We start from the raw sequence: 15,319 nt of genomic DNA, 5'->3' as shown, positions 1-15,319 counted from the left end.
TCCCTAATACCTTGAAGGTCAGAAGTAACGCACGACTCTTTTCTCTCCTCACGAGTTACAAGGCTTTTATCATCAAAAATTAAAATTTCAACCCCCGTTTCTCTTTGTTCCTTATTCAACCTCTCTTTACTTGTACTTCTTCAACCTTCTTTTTGTTACAAATTTTATCCTCTCTTTCTCTCTTCTTTCTTTTCATATTTGATAGAATTATGTGGCTGCTGTCATCTTGCCATTGTTTGATGATAAACCAGTGATAACCGAAATATTTCACGGCGGTTCGGTTCGGTTTTTGTTCAAGTATGGATCAAGTTCAGTGTAATAAAACATAGTCAAATCCGACGGAATTGGCCGTTTGCTCTTTCCTATTAAACCCCTCTCTTCAAGCAAAACACATAATTTTGGATCTTAAACATTGTTCATGCTATCATAAAGTTTTTGCTCTTTGCTCGCTGTTCAAGGCTTCAAACTAACGTAAAATTCTTAAACCTTAAAACACTGTTCTGTTGGCCTTCTTGTTTTAATGATGATTTAACAAACAATTTATGACTAATATTGGTTTTAGTATTTTGTTTTGTGTTGTTTAGTATACACAGGAAATTGAGCAACATTGATATTGAAGCATATGCAAATCAAGTCAATCAATCAAAGTTCAAGCTTCAGAAGATTCATTCTTGGTATACTTAGTATAGGATTATATAATGTGCGCAAATTCTACAAGCTCAAATATACACACACATTTCATTTGTGAATTTTCTCAAATATAGGTGTTTTTATACAAAATATGTTTTAATATGCTTTGGACTATACAAACATTATTAACATCTTTTATTATGTCCATAAAAACATTACACAAGTTTTTAAAATTTGATTTGAGCTAAATGTCAAAATCAACATGTTTAAAACATATGTATTTTTAGTGCTTTTGAATTTTTCTGAGATTTCACAAATGATAAGAGCAAATTGAAAAATTCTTTTTCCAACATGTTCATAATCCTGTTTATAAGCTTTTTCCAAAGTTTTACATTTTTTAGAATTTAGTTGCTATTTTTAAAAGGACTTTAAAATTCGTTTTCAAAAATCAATACAGGCTAAAAACCTGTTATCAGTCGACTGATGACATTTATCAGTCGACTGAAGAAATGTCCTGCAATTAGAGCTGAGCACGGTTCGGTTCGGGTTGGTTTTTGCTAAATTTTGAACAACTGAACCGAACCGCATATAATTCAAAACCGAACCGAACCGTTGCAAGTCGGTTCGGTGCGGTTCGGTTCGGTTTGTTCGGTTCTAAATCATCAATAGACATCTTGATCTCTCTGGAAATTAACTTGCTACTGGCAGTTGGGCCAATTCAATTTCATTCACAATAACAAAAACTGAACTGATACATACTGCCTCAGAATAACTAACTTGATCTATGTAACTATGTGAGAATTTGATAGTAAGCCTAGAAAGTATAACTGCTTATCAAGAAAGAAGATAGTATGCCTAAAAAGCAATTGTAACTACATGACATCAAGCTCATACCTTCAGTTCTTTAATAGTCTCTCCCAGCTTTTCATTTGTTTCCTTTAGCTGTTCTGCTTCAGTTTTCAACTACATCAGCAGGCGAGCGGCATCACCTAAAATACTTACTTTATCAGACCTTGGAGGCTTATCAGGATCGAGAACAGAACTCAATTGCGAGAACCTGTAAGTATTGGGAAAATGCTGCAAAAAATATATATATAAGAAAGGACTTGTGGTGGCTTTTGAATGTTCAATCAATTTCATACTAAACAACAAGTTTGAGCACAGAATTACAACCTGATACCCATTCCACGTGCAGTAAGTAGCAGCGGACTGAATCGTGATCCCCCTCTCCCTCTCCAAATCCATCGAATCCATCTTCGCCCCAACTCCATCTCTCACCCTCACCTTGTGGATCTCATGGACTCTGCCAGTGTAGAAGAGTATCCTCTTGGTGAGCGTCGTCTTCCCCGAGTCGATGTAGACGAGATCCCGATGTTTCTCATCTTCTCCATCGCCTCCTTCCACCATGCCTCCTTCTCCTCCTTTGTTCGCGCGACGGGGGAGTATGATTGGCTGCCGGCTAACACGCTGGTGAGCCACACGAGCGAGGCCAGCCTAGGGTTAGGTGGCGAGGGTTAGGGATCTGGCGAGCGAGAGGCTGCGGAGGGAGTCGGGGAGATGAGGGTTAGGGTTGGGCTTGGGGATCTGAACATTGGTGGAGGTGGCGGCAGGGAGAAGATCGCGAGAGAGAGAGCAAGACGAGATTTAGGGTTGGGAATCAGGGAATGAATGAGAACGGGGATTTTATAGAAGTCGGGTATTGGGTATCGGGTATGGGTTACGGTGGGGTGTGAGTTCGGTCGGGTCGGTTTTACTCGGGTTGAATGTTTCTGAACCCGACCCGAACCGATGGCTCATCAAAACCGCACCGAACCGTGAAAAATCGATCGGTTCGGTCGGTTTGGACCGAACTTTGCTCACCCCTACCTACAATCTTTAAAAGTTTCTGTTTTTTTTTGTCGACTGATAAGCTGTCGTTTGCCTATAATAGTCAGCTCATTAGTCGACTGACGCAACCCGTCAGTCGACTGACGCAACCCGTCAGTCGACTGATAAGCCCCAACGGCTATTTTTTTAGTCTTTTACAGTTTTATCTTTTTGCTGGATTTTCTTGGGTTTTAAGCTTTGGTTTTTCATCCTATATATACTCCTCACTATTTCAGTTCTGCATAAGAAAAAAAATAGAGGTTTTAACAAGAGTTTCTAAGTGCTTAAAGTTTGTTTAAGTTTTTAAGTTTGAGTTTACAAAGAGGAGGCTTGCATCGGACGAAGAATCTACGGGGAAAACAATCGAATACACCTATGGACGTCTCGGAGTTCCGAAACACCCCCAGGGGTGTCTCAGAAATTCCGAGACACCCCAGGGGTGTCTCGGAATTTCCGAGACACCCTAGGGGTGTCTCGGATTCTTGGAGACACCCCAAGGGTGTCTCAGATCTGTGGAGACACCCCAGGGGTGTCTCGGATTCGTGGAGACGCCCCAAGCCCCCATTTGCCTACAAATAGACCCCATTTACCTCATTTGGAAGGATCTGGATTTTTGGAGAGCCTTGGCGAAGCCCTGCTACAGCAAAGAGTGATCGTGCGCTTCAACCGAGGAGGAGAGGTCTACATCAGCCTTCATCACCCGTTCTCATCTGATCCTTAGTATTAGCCTTTAGCGTTAATACTAAGAAGAGCTAATACCTCGCTTTAGCCGAGGTATACGCTTATAGCTTCTAGATCTCACGCGGATCGACGAAGCTCTGTCCGATATTTCTGGATCAGAAGTTTCTAGATCTCACGCGGATCAACAAAACTCTGTCCGATTTATCCGGAACGGATCTGATTGCCCCGGTGGTCCACGGATATCAACATCCCCGTCACAGGCAAAAGACCCACGCAAGCAAGAGATGACAAACAGCTCTTGCGTTTGTTTGAAAGGAGTTGCATTTATTTTGTTTTCATTGTGTACCGGTCTTATAAAAAGGCTATCTTTATGAATAAAATATAATAACCATATGTGTGACGAGGGAAGAGTTTTTCTCCCACTTGACAACATTCAAAAAGGGAGAAAAACAATAGGGAGCACGCTCCCCCTGCATATAAAGTCAATAAAAAATAAAACCAAGTGTATGCAAAGCTCACCTGTTAATTGATATAAATGACATCTAAAGAACATATATAGGACGAATAAACAAATAAATTATTTTCAAAGAGCGCCATAAACAATATTAAACATAAGATCAATAATAGCAACATATTTTCCACAACAGCATGAAATTGTTTCACATGCATAGTTCTAGAAGGATAAACCTACACAATAAATCACAAAATAGTTCACTTAGCATCAGAATACATAGTTTTTCCACAGATATATTTTGTTCCACAGACTGCAAGCCATACTAAAATCAATAGTTCACACAAATATAGCAGTTATTCACTCAAACATAGTTCAAGTTCTAGCAACTCAAATGGACCATCACATAAGATAGAATCAATAAAAACTCTAATAAGCAGACAAAATCAATCACACTGTCACCATCTAATCATTCATCACCATCACATACCATCACAATCCATCAGAAGAGCAGAGCCTTATCAGCAGGGCTCCATCAGATCAGACTCAGAATGGAAGAGGATCCGAGAATCCGACAAGACTGACACTGATAGGACTGAACTGGTGTAGACATCCTCTGGATAGTTGAGACTTGTTCTGAACACTTAAGAACTGAGTTCAGACGATCCGCCGGTCACAAAGATCAGAATTGCGAATGAGAGAAGCTCAGCCTGGGAACGAGAAGATGATGAGAATAGGCTCAGGATAAGGAACTCGGAAATATGCATCCGAGGATGCAGACCTTATCAAAGAAGTTTGATTAGATTCATTTTAGGGTTACATGGGTGGGATCACACGAAATGTTGTAAGGATAAGGTGAGAAGGACGCAAAGGGTAGATTTGAAATGCTTCGAGTGCCATGTGTTTGAGAAAAAATGTATTGCATTATTTTATTTTGCAAATATTGGCATATACAGCTAATTATTTGTAGAAGTAAAGAATCGAAACTACAGTTTTTAGGAATCGAAAATTGAGCAATAATTCTAGGCAAATGGTTGGATTTGAATATAAGAAATATTGTTCATTGGATAATGTGGCAACGGGCTAAACATGAGGTCTAGTCGCTGGGAATCATCAAGTTCAATAGACATAATGCAATCCCTGTTGGATTTTGGAGAATACTTCGCAAGTTCGTTGACAGTAAAAGAAATTTGAACTTTAACAGGATTGTCTATGGTCTAAGACCATCGTCGAGAGGATGATTGACAACAAGTTGGCATAGATTAATAACCAAAAAAGGAAATAGGAACTTTGTTATTTAAACCTAGCCAATTCAACTTATAAGAGATGGTATGAGTTATACATAGCCGAATTGTTCCAATTTGATACTATCTTGGTTGAATTTTAGTATTTGCACATTCCCGATATTTCTCTAACTAATGGGATCTTATACACAGGAAAATCTTATAATGAGACTTTGTAGAGGATGGACTTAGATAGTAACACTATGGTGTGAGAAGAAATCTGGACAGAATTATTTAAAAGCCCTGGAAATGAAATAATTAGGCAACAAAATAAGTAAACGTCCTAAAACACAAACCTAGATGGAATTAACACTAGATCATAAATTGAAATCAGAGATGAGAAAGAGATTAGTACCCGAGCAACACCAATGAAATCGACTTGGAGAAGTAGCCGACAAGAGATCGGTCGATTTGAAGCAGGCAGACGAGAGAAACGCTAGATTTGGGAAAAAAAAAATTCGAAATGGGGAAAGATGTGGAGTCGCGCGTCTTAGAAGAGATGAGAGGGGCTAGGATCAGACTTAGTCGCTGATTCAATGGTGGTGGAAGGATATTCGGGCCGGTTCAAAGAAGTTATCCATTAAAAAAACAAAACCCGATAAAAACAGAAATTGAAGGCTGAAATCTCTTGCGGATCGACGAGCGGTCGACCGAAAAATTAAGAGACTTCGTCGCGGTCGAGCGGTCGGTCGAGCGCGAAATAATAAAGGCCACAGGCAATGTAAAAAATTGCGATTTTGAGAAATTGTTCATTTAGACTTTAAGAAATTGTTTTATAATATACCAATGGGGCTTTATAATATATATAAGTTTGCCTATAAAATATACAAATAATTATTTTAGCTAAACAAAAGAAAGATTTATATTCAAAACCAAAAGCAAAAAAAAAAAATGAACAAAACAACGAAAAAATTATTATAAAAATCATTTTCGGTTACACTAGACTTGTGGGACATGGGAAATACCCCTATCATTTAATCAAGGCCCTTAGGGTTATGAACCGCTTGGGCACTGTTTTGAATGCCGATCATGCATCAAAGCAAAATTATAACATGCTATTACGATGCAGATTTGTGAATATAGAGGTTTGAATGGTGTACGTTGACCAAATGGGAATGCCGGGTGGTTCATTTAGTAAAATAGATTTTTCTTTGTAATTATTTTGCCAACGAGAATTCTTTTTTTAAGTCAAAACAAACATGGCCAAATGACCAAAAACAACCACAAATAAGTCAGCAATTTATACACATGAGCATGTTTATGATGTTACACTATTGTGTGTGTAACTTGTATGTAATGCATGAAGTTGATGGAGATGCACATATCAGTGAATAGGGCTTGTCAATTTTTTGTTATTATGGACAAATTGAGCTAAGATCGACTTAAGACGCAATAGATATGTTAATTTTGTCATACATATGTGCATAGTGATAGGTATTCTTGAAGAATTACATTGAACTTTGATAGTAGTCCATAAGCTTTTTATGTCTTAGCAATACAAGTGTTTGTGTTGAATCTAAGGTGGAGTATATGTTTTCTCATTTGATCAGTTCAAACTAATATAATTGTGCATGACAATCATTGCTGTACTAGAAGTAGGATAAAAGTTACCTCAGTCATTAGATTTTAAAGATTAATTGCTAACTTCTAGACTATAGATCACGTTTTTCATGAAGCAACCTAGCATTTCCTTTTCAAATTTTCATTGCACTTCTTTTAAGAATTATTATTTTTATTTGCAATTAAAATTAAACTTAGGTGGCTAGAGTTTCGAGATGATTATATTTACATTAGTTACTCTTTAAATCAAATATGGGTAATGTGAATTTTCAATCAGAAGCATGTTCATTACAAAGTATAATATCATCGTTATCAGATCGCATCCTCTAGGGTTATCACCTAGGGGAATTGTACATGGAGGTGAGGCTTCTGTTAAATTCAAAGTGGGATTTTCAACGCGGTTGCTTGAATAGCCTCAATGTCTCTGTCATGTGCTTCAATAAATTTCCATAATGCGTAAGCACTATCAAAATTAAGCAAATATTAGAAAAAAGAGTGAAAGCATTAATCAAATATCTAAAAAAGCTTGTTATGAATAACAATCTTTATTCATTTCACACCCATTTGGTATTTTCTATAAATGAGTACAACAAATCATCCTCAATAATTCCCACATTCGAACGTTGGTTTAGAAAGTTGACAAATGTTTGAGTTAACACGGCAGTTGCGAGCTAGGGAAAAATATCAAACGAGGAGCAAATATTAATAGCATATCCGTAAATAGAATGAATCATCCTATCGATAAGGATAATATGGAAAGAGAGTTATGAAATGCAATCAAAATTAGAAGAAAACAAACATTAGCACAAATATATAACTTGGATCTTTAACTCAGTAGGTTTAGACCTGAATCAAAAGGTACCAAGCTTATACCATTGTAGACCTAAAACGGGGGTTAGGTCTTATGCGTGAATTAATCCTGATTCAGATTACATTAAAATATATGATCAATATGTTCTTGCCAAGCAGATAGAATGAAAATAAGAACAATAAGAATATGCACAAATGAAATATGGTCAAACCAAAACACAAACAGACGCGATATTGTTTACGAGGTTATCGGTCACACACGACATGAGTCGCATGCTCTCACCGTCCGAGGAGATGTCCTCACAATCCGGTTTGGAAGCGGACTTTTCACACATGCGTTTACAAGATCACTGAAAACTCTACACAACAAACACTATGCAATCATACTTTACACACTAAGTGTCAGGAACTAGCCGTTCTCTCCTCACGTGCTCGGTTATAAACTCTCCCTAGTTCGTCAACGACGCAATCCATATTGATCGACCCGTCTCGTCGCCTGCATACTTCATCTCGGTATAAAGTGTATTTACAAGGTGATTCTCACAAAAGGAAGCATTAAATACTAAATGATTTTTCTCAAATAACAGTGATAACCAATTGAAGCTCACATACTAAATCAAACCCCACAACACAAGTTATGTATGAAGATATTAAGCTTAATATGTGAAATGTGTGATAACAGTGAAATGAACTCAATTAAATATAGCTAATGAAATGAAAATGAAATAAAGCAAGTTATATAAGAGTTTAGAAGACTTTCTCAAACAAGAAAGAAAGTAGATGATGATCCAATTAGGATTTGAAGACATTCGTTGTAGAAAATTTTCTTTGAAACAGCATTGATAAAATCGAACGTAAACGCTTTTAACACACTAGATTTTGTTAAACACAAAACTTGGATTCTTGGATGCTCTAGTAAGCGAGAGCACAATGGGGTATTAAGCAACCCCAAGTACATCAGTAAAAATAGTAAAGAACCAAAACCAATTAAAACAGCTGTAAATACTCCGTTGTGGAAGTAACTGACAGTTCGGCGGTCGACGATGCGGATGTCGAACCGCGAAGCTCAAAACAGCAGGTATGAGTAAATAAAGCGGCTCAACCGCGAGAAGTCTTAAGATGTTTCACGATCGACCGCCCGATCGACCAGTGGCACAATAAAAAGCCATTGCAAGGAAAATACCATTGTCGGTCGACCACGCGGAGCTCGACCGGAATTGAGTATATTTCACTGTAGACAGGTTTTTGGGCTATTTTGAAAAATTCAATTAAAAATATCAAGTCAATTCTTAAATAATTTAAAAACTTGGGAGAAAGTTTCTAAATGATGAAATAACATGTTTGAAAAGGATTTTAGAAAATAATTTTTGTTTGTGAAAATCCCTGTTTTGGAAAGTGTTTCAGGAAAAACATGTTTTCAGTAGTGAACATGAAAATATAATAGGCTTGTAATATGGTACTATATTAATATTATGCAGCTATTAGTTATGTATTAATTAATTAATGAAAGAGTTGTAAACGATGGATATAAGATTGTAACAACGTTTGATTGAAAAATCATTTATATGACAGAAAACGTCAAAATTGTGTTAGATAAGGTACATTATTGAGGCTAATCTAATCATACAATATGATGTAAGTCAAACTAACTATATACCTAGGTAAATCACAAGATTAATAAACTTGAATCTTTAATGCTTGATTGACGTGTGTTGAAAGTACTGTGGTTAAGAGAACAATTAACACAAAACTTAGAGAATATATTAGTATAAATTGATTTTGACAAATCATCATCAAACTATAGGGGTCAACAGTGAAATCATAAATCAAATGAATCCATAAAATATAAAACCAAACAAGTCATTATTTTTAAAATCGAAGAGAGGCAATCTATCTAGCTCTTGAGCTCAGTATCAACCATATAAAAATTTTTAGCCTCGATAAACAAGGATTTAGGGAATAAACACCCATGAAAACGAGAGGTTATATAAACAAAAACTTCTCATCAAAACAAAACATAATCATGAAAACAAAAGAATTAGTGAATCAATAAAAAATGTTTTTCATGTTCAAAAGAATATATTTTTCAAAAACAGAAAGGAAAAGAACAACTAAAAATACTGCGTTTAAAAATTAAATTTGTTTTGGTACCAAGAATTTTTGGTACAAGAGATTTAGGGACATGACCCCTTATCTTTTAAGCTCAAAACCCTGAGGGTTATGAACCCTCTTGCGAGAATATGTAGTGCAATAACATGGTAAAAGCAATAGTCACTTAAATGACCTTTCCGATTACAATTTGATGCAATAAAGAGATCATTTGTTTTGTGCGACCATAGCTCGTCACGAGTTTAACATTTGCCCAAACATAATGTTTTAAGTATTATTTTGCAAATGTGAATATTTGAAACAATGTGTCTAACTTGAAATTTTTGATGATTAGAAGCTTTTCGCAAATCAAACAAAACTGTAGCTATGACCAAACTCGTATCACAAAAATCACAATATCACACATTAGCATGGCTATATGATTGAACAATGGGTGCATGTGTGTGTAATGTGATGAAGAAGGAATCGTCAATGAGATGCACATGGAGTATTGCATCTTAGGTTTGTGTGCATTATAGCAAAATTTAGCAAGTTGAGCCTTTACGACGCAAATAGAGCATTGTAAACTTTGCCATATACAAAGTGGGATAGTGCTGCATTAGATTTAGAAGCTGTCAAACCGGACTTTGCAACAATTCCATAAGTTTCTTATGGTTATAATGGCATTAAAGAGTGAGTCAAAGATGAAATGCGATTTTTAACAACATTCAACTCAGCATTTGGACATATGCGCATTTTGATTAGAAGTAGAACATAAAATAGCCATTTATGAAAAAAGCAGAGTTCATTTTGTATCTTCTCTACTTTTAACATAGGCATTATTAATTTCATGAGTTAAGCTAGAATTGGATGAGGGTCAATTTTACATTTTCCAAATTAATTCATCTTTTTATTTAAGTATCACATTTTCATAGAAATATTTTCAAACTTAGAAGTATAACTCACATATCGGATTTTAACGGATCATGCTTGCTTATAAATCAATAAAAATTTTATGCAATCATGTTATAGCATGCAACAATTATTCACTAGCACAAGCAGTTATACTAGATAAATCATTTAGTGGTTTCGAACTCGAAAACCTACAATAGGGTATCTCCTACATGCGCGTGGTGCATGACGCTCCTTTGAACTTGAAGCAGGGATCCTCAAAGGCTTGTTGAGGATCGCTCCGAAAGTTCCTTTATCGCTTCTATAATTTCACAATTATAAGCACATCAAAAGAATCAGCTGTTAGGCAGAATAATAATGTAAATGACATTAATTAAAAATTCTAACATAAGCTTGTCATCAATAAAATCTTTTTATCATATTTTGCTCCAATGGATTTCTCCAAAGTGAGGTACAATATAAGCAAAATCACATGCTTCGCGATAAATCGATATTTTTAGATTGAACAAATAATTTTGAATTAAAAACACATTGATCTATGGAAAAACATGAATTTAGGAGCAATACTAGATCATAGCCTAAAATAAGATGCATTATTCATATCCATAATTTACTAAAAATATGCAAAGCAAGCATTACAAATACAATCAAAACAGATTAGCCAAAAAATAACTTGCGATCTTTAACTCAAAACATTAGACCTTAAATCAAACAGAAACACCGAACTCTCGATACCAATTGTAGACCCTAGAGGTAGGGGTGATAGGGTTTTCATGCTAATCTAATACGAATTTATACCAATTAAAAATTATTAACAAGTAATATCTATGCAAGTATGAAACAACATGATATGTGGCTAGGATAAGTAATATGACAAGGAGATATATCCTATATGCATAAAATACTATCAGGATATATAAACTAAACAAGGGGATATATCAACTTAAAATGATAGCGGTAAAATATACAAGAGTAATTGGCTAATGGGATGATATAGATTAGAATGCATAAGCAAATCGGCCAATGAACAAATCAAACATACTCAAATGATCACGGAGTTCGGACCTTCCGTGCCTAGTCTCGCGCCCCACTCCGGGGAAGAAAATACACTATCACACTGCGGTTTCTAACTTCACACCGATAACGTTTTACACCTCACAAGTCTGGTTCAAATGCCTACGAATCAGTAACACTCACACTCACATGTCGTTTTCAACGACTCAACCGTAGCAACGTTCACTCCTCACACCGCGTTTTCTAGAACATCGAAAATTACAATCTCACACCATGTAACAAACAATAAATTGTCTCACAATAAGATGGAAAACACAATCGAAAGCATACTCAAATATGTTACAACTCTCACCAACCATATACTATGTATGAAAATACAAATAAGCTCAAGGGGCCTGTGGTTAACAATAGAGTGAAATAAAATCAAACTAAACCCTCAAATTACAATACAGATCTAATAGAAATGATAATCAACAAATAATATAAATAAAAAGCGAAGAATGAGTTTAATGGGAATTCTCTAGAATGACACGAGAGCAGAGAGACATGTTGAAGCTTCAAACACAAGTGCTAGATCTCTTCTAGCTCTTGTGGAATTGATTTTCAACAAAATCAACTCTCAATTGCTTTAAAAGCTTGGTTTAAACAAACTTTAAATCAAACTTAAACTCTTTGTTAAATTCTAACACTTGCTTTAAAACTCTCATTGTATAGATAATGATAAATACAATGGGTATATATAGTGCGGTGAAGAAACAATCCCCAAAACCCAAAAAAACCACTAAAAGACAAAATCGCAAGCTTATCGTTACTGGTGCAAACGGTAAATCGACGATCGACCGTCGCCGGTACGACGCAGAGAAGAAAAACTTAAAAACTTATTCTTCTCGACTACGTCACGGACGACCGTGGGCTTCATCCGCCCTGCTAGCAACATGTGCACAACCAATTTTAATGGTTTGCACAGATTCTAAAATTTAATATCTGTAATTTGGTAAATTAATTAAAATAAGTAAATCAAATCTAATAAATCCATGAATATAGGAATGTTGTAGACATGTTATAATAACCATGTTGAGAAAGAATTTCTGAAATATCACTTCTCAGTTGAGAGAATAAATATTTTGACACAGCATATAAAGTTTCTAAAAAAAACTGGCGAAACTCGGTTTTGTTTAAATTCAATTGAAAATACAAAACAATTTCAAAATTAGTAAACAGTTGGGCAAATATTTTTATATATGGAAGATAAACATGTAAACGAAGAAATTTTTTTAAATCCGCATTTCCCTAATTGTAAAAACGTATCAGTTTGTAAAACATGCACGGAACATGACGTATACATAAAACATAAAAAACTTGATTATTTCCAAAACAATACGACGTTTAACAACAAACTTGGACACTTATTTAGAAGGATACTTGTGAGACATCTATACGCAGATATCGTTGAAAATAGTGTAACAAGTCTTCTATATCCTAACACAATATTTGTTTCTAAATAAATGAGAAATCGGAAACAAACAAAAGGTGTATAGAAGATATATATTGTTTCATATCTAATAACGTAAACCAAAAAACCTTAACCATATGAAACAAATGTATATACTTAAATATGTATAGTGTCTTTATAATTCTAACTTGAAAACTTCAAAACTATATATATATATATATATATATATATATATATATATATATATATATATATAACCAAATACGTGTATGTGTGTATATGATTAAGCTTAGAGTACCAACACACATAATATATAAACCTAAACTAAATTACCCAAGCTTGATCTTGATCTTCAATAAGCTTGACTTGGTACACTTGCGGAGGAAGCTTGAACTTGTATCTTTAACTTGAATGTACATTGCTTCACTCCACTATTCTGCCAACCTCCATTGGATATGATCGTTGAAGCTCTATTTCATCCATCCTCCAACTCGTTGTTTGCCTAGAATAAATACGAAAACACAAACACTAGATAAACAATATTAGAAGTAAATTATTTGTTAAACATCATCAAAACAAGAAGGCCAACACCCTTCTTTAATTGGAAGCGATAAAGTCTCCTCTTCAAATGCAAGCGGTTTTCTACACTCTTTGTTAAATACTTGTCCTCTAGGATCTCCCAAATCTTCTTAGCCGAAGTCTCATTGATCATATCATATTTTAAATCTTGTGTTAAACAAGATCTAATCACACCACACGCCGTTCTATTCATCTTCTTTCAAACCTTCTCCTCAATGTCGTCTAGTTTCCCGTCCAACTCCAATGTATCTTCCAAATTTTGCACGTTGAGCGTATCCAAGACTTCACATCTCCAAAGACCAAAATTGTTTGTGTCATTAAACTTCTCTACATCTATCTTCATAGAGTGAATATTCAAACTTTGGATGGTCTTCACACCGAAAGTACCCTCCTTAACTCCTTCTTTCTCAACCATCTTTCTCAAAGCACCAACAAAACAATGCGGAAAAAATAAAGAATAGATCCAAGCTGAAATAGAGAGATTTTTACCTCCAACCGAAACCCTAATACAGGCCTCCGAAAGATCTCACCCCACACAACGGAAACAAGATCCACAAATAGAAAAAATCTTACCTTTATCACCAACTGAAGCCCTGGACGAACTTCCAAAGTGATCTACTCCTCCAATTAGCCCAAGCGTAGCCAAAGCTCTGATATCACTCGTTGTGCGTGGAATCCAAAACTGATATGCTTCGATGAACCAAAACAAATACCGAGAGAATGCCAAACAAACCAAAATAATGCCACAAACACAAACAACGAATTTTAACATGGTTCGACAAGTTGCCTACGTCCACGGGGCAAAAAGGAGATGAGGTTTTCACTAATAGAGAAGAAGAGTACAAACTGAGATTACAAATCACTCAAACCAACCAACTAATCTCACCAACAAATGTCTAATTCTCTCCAAACAAAACTCTAACCAATAGCTCAGAAAATACCTTATTTTTCTATGCTCCAAACATCCCCACAGCAAGCCTTTAAAACCCTCAAAATCGTGTTTCTATTTATATCAAAACAGAAACCCCAAACAGAATCCATATAGGAACTCAAACTGTGCAAAAAACCCGCTATAAGTCGACTTAACAGGGGCTATAAGTCGACTTGGCAGAGCAAAAGTCAACCACTAGAGAATAGATCGTAAGTCGACTTATCAGTCCTGATAAGTCGACTTGCCAGAGCCTAAAACAACAATTCCAGAATAGAACGTAAGTTGACTCGTGCACAGACACAAGTCGACTTACCATAAGTTGACTTATGTCTATGCATGAGTCGACTTATGACACAAAATCTGCAAAATCTGAATCAAAATCTGAATTCTCAACAGTTTAGTGAATTAATCATTAAATAAGAAGAAAACCCTTTATTTTCGTATGTTCTTTCTCTTGATTATTCGACTGGCGAATAGGTGAGAGTGAGAGAGACAAGGTTGGAGGCGGTGGAAGGATAGGTTCACGGGAAATATAAGAGAAAATAGAGAATTATGAAGAAGAGAAAGATAGGGGTGTTATTGGGATTTCTAGAAAAACGATGATGCATAAGGACTTGGATGAATGCTTTATACATCGTAGGGGGGCTATTGGCGCTTGACAAATTCAACCTGGTTGGCGAGGCGTACGTTTAAATTCGTAGGGAGGCAACTAAGGAATAAAACAAGACTGACCTGGTTTTGCCTAGCTAGGTTGCCAAACAGAGCCTTAGAGATACAGACAATTTTATTATAAGATTTTTTATAGATTATTAGATTATTTAATAACGGACAATAACGATTTGATTAGAGTTATCAAATATTTGGTTATAATTATAAGTTTAGTTATTAGGTTGGGCTCCTGAACTTTGAGTTATGAGGGGGAACCCGGGGGAGGGCTGGAGTGTGGCTGCGGTCGGGCTCCTGAGCTTTGAATTATGAGCGAGGGGGCCAGGTAGTTAGACCTGGCTGATCTCACATAGAATCAGGACTATTGACCGACACTCAAATGGATTGCGATTGGC

The 15,319-nt window shown here is 35.9% G+C and overlaps 1 protein-coding gene across 1 annotated transcript; it reads right to left on the bottom strand.

The window, feature by feature from the left end:
* Positions 1,335–2,125, bottom strand: LOC109836002 (elongation factor G, mitochondrial-like). The gene is made up of 2 exons (XM_020403948.1): positions 1,804–2,125; positions 1,335–1,707 (listed from the first exon to the last, which is right to left on the bottom strand). The coding sequence occupies exons 1-2, from the start codon at positions 2,035–2,037 to the stop codon at positions 1,594–1,596; spliced, it is 348 nt and encodes a 115-aa protein (XP_020259537.1). The 5' UTR covers positions 2,038–2,125; the 3' UTR covers positions 1,335–1,593.

Source organism: Asparagus officinalis, chromosome 4, assembly GCF_001876935.1.
Source record: "Asparagus officinalis chromosome 4, Aspof.V1, whole genome shotgun sequence".
NCBI lineage: Eukaryota > Viridiplantae > Streptophyta > Magnoliopsida > Asparagales > Asparagaceae > Asparagus > Asparagus officinalis.
The sequence above is the reverse complement of the archived record's forward strand: the minus strand, read 5'-3'. Positions and strand labels throughout refer to the sequence as shown.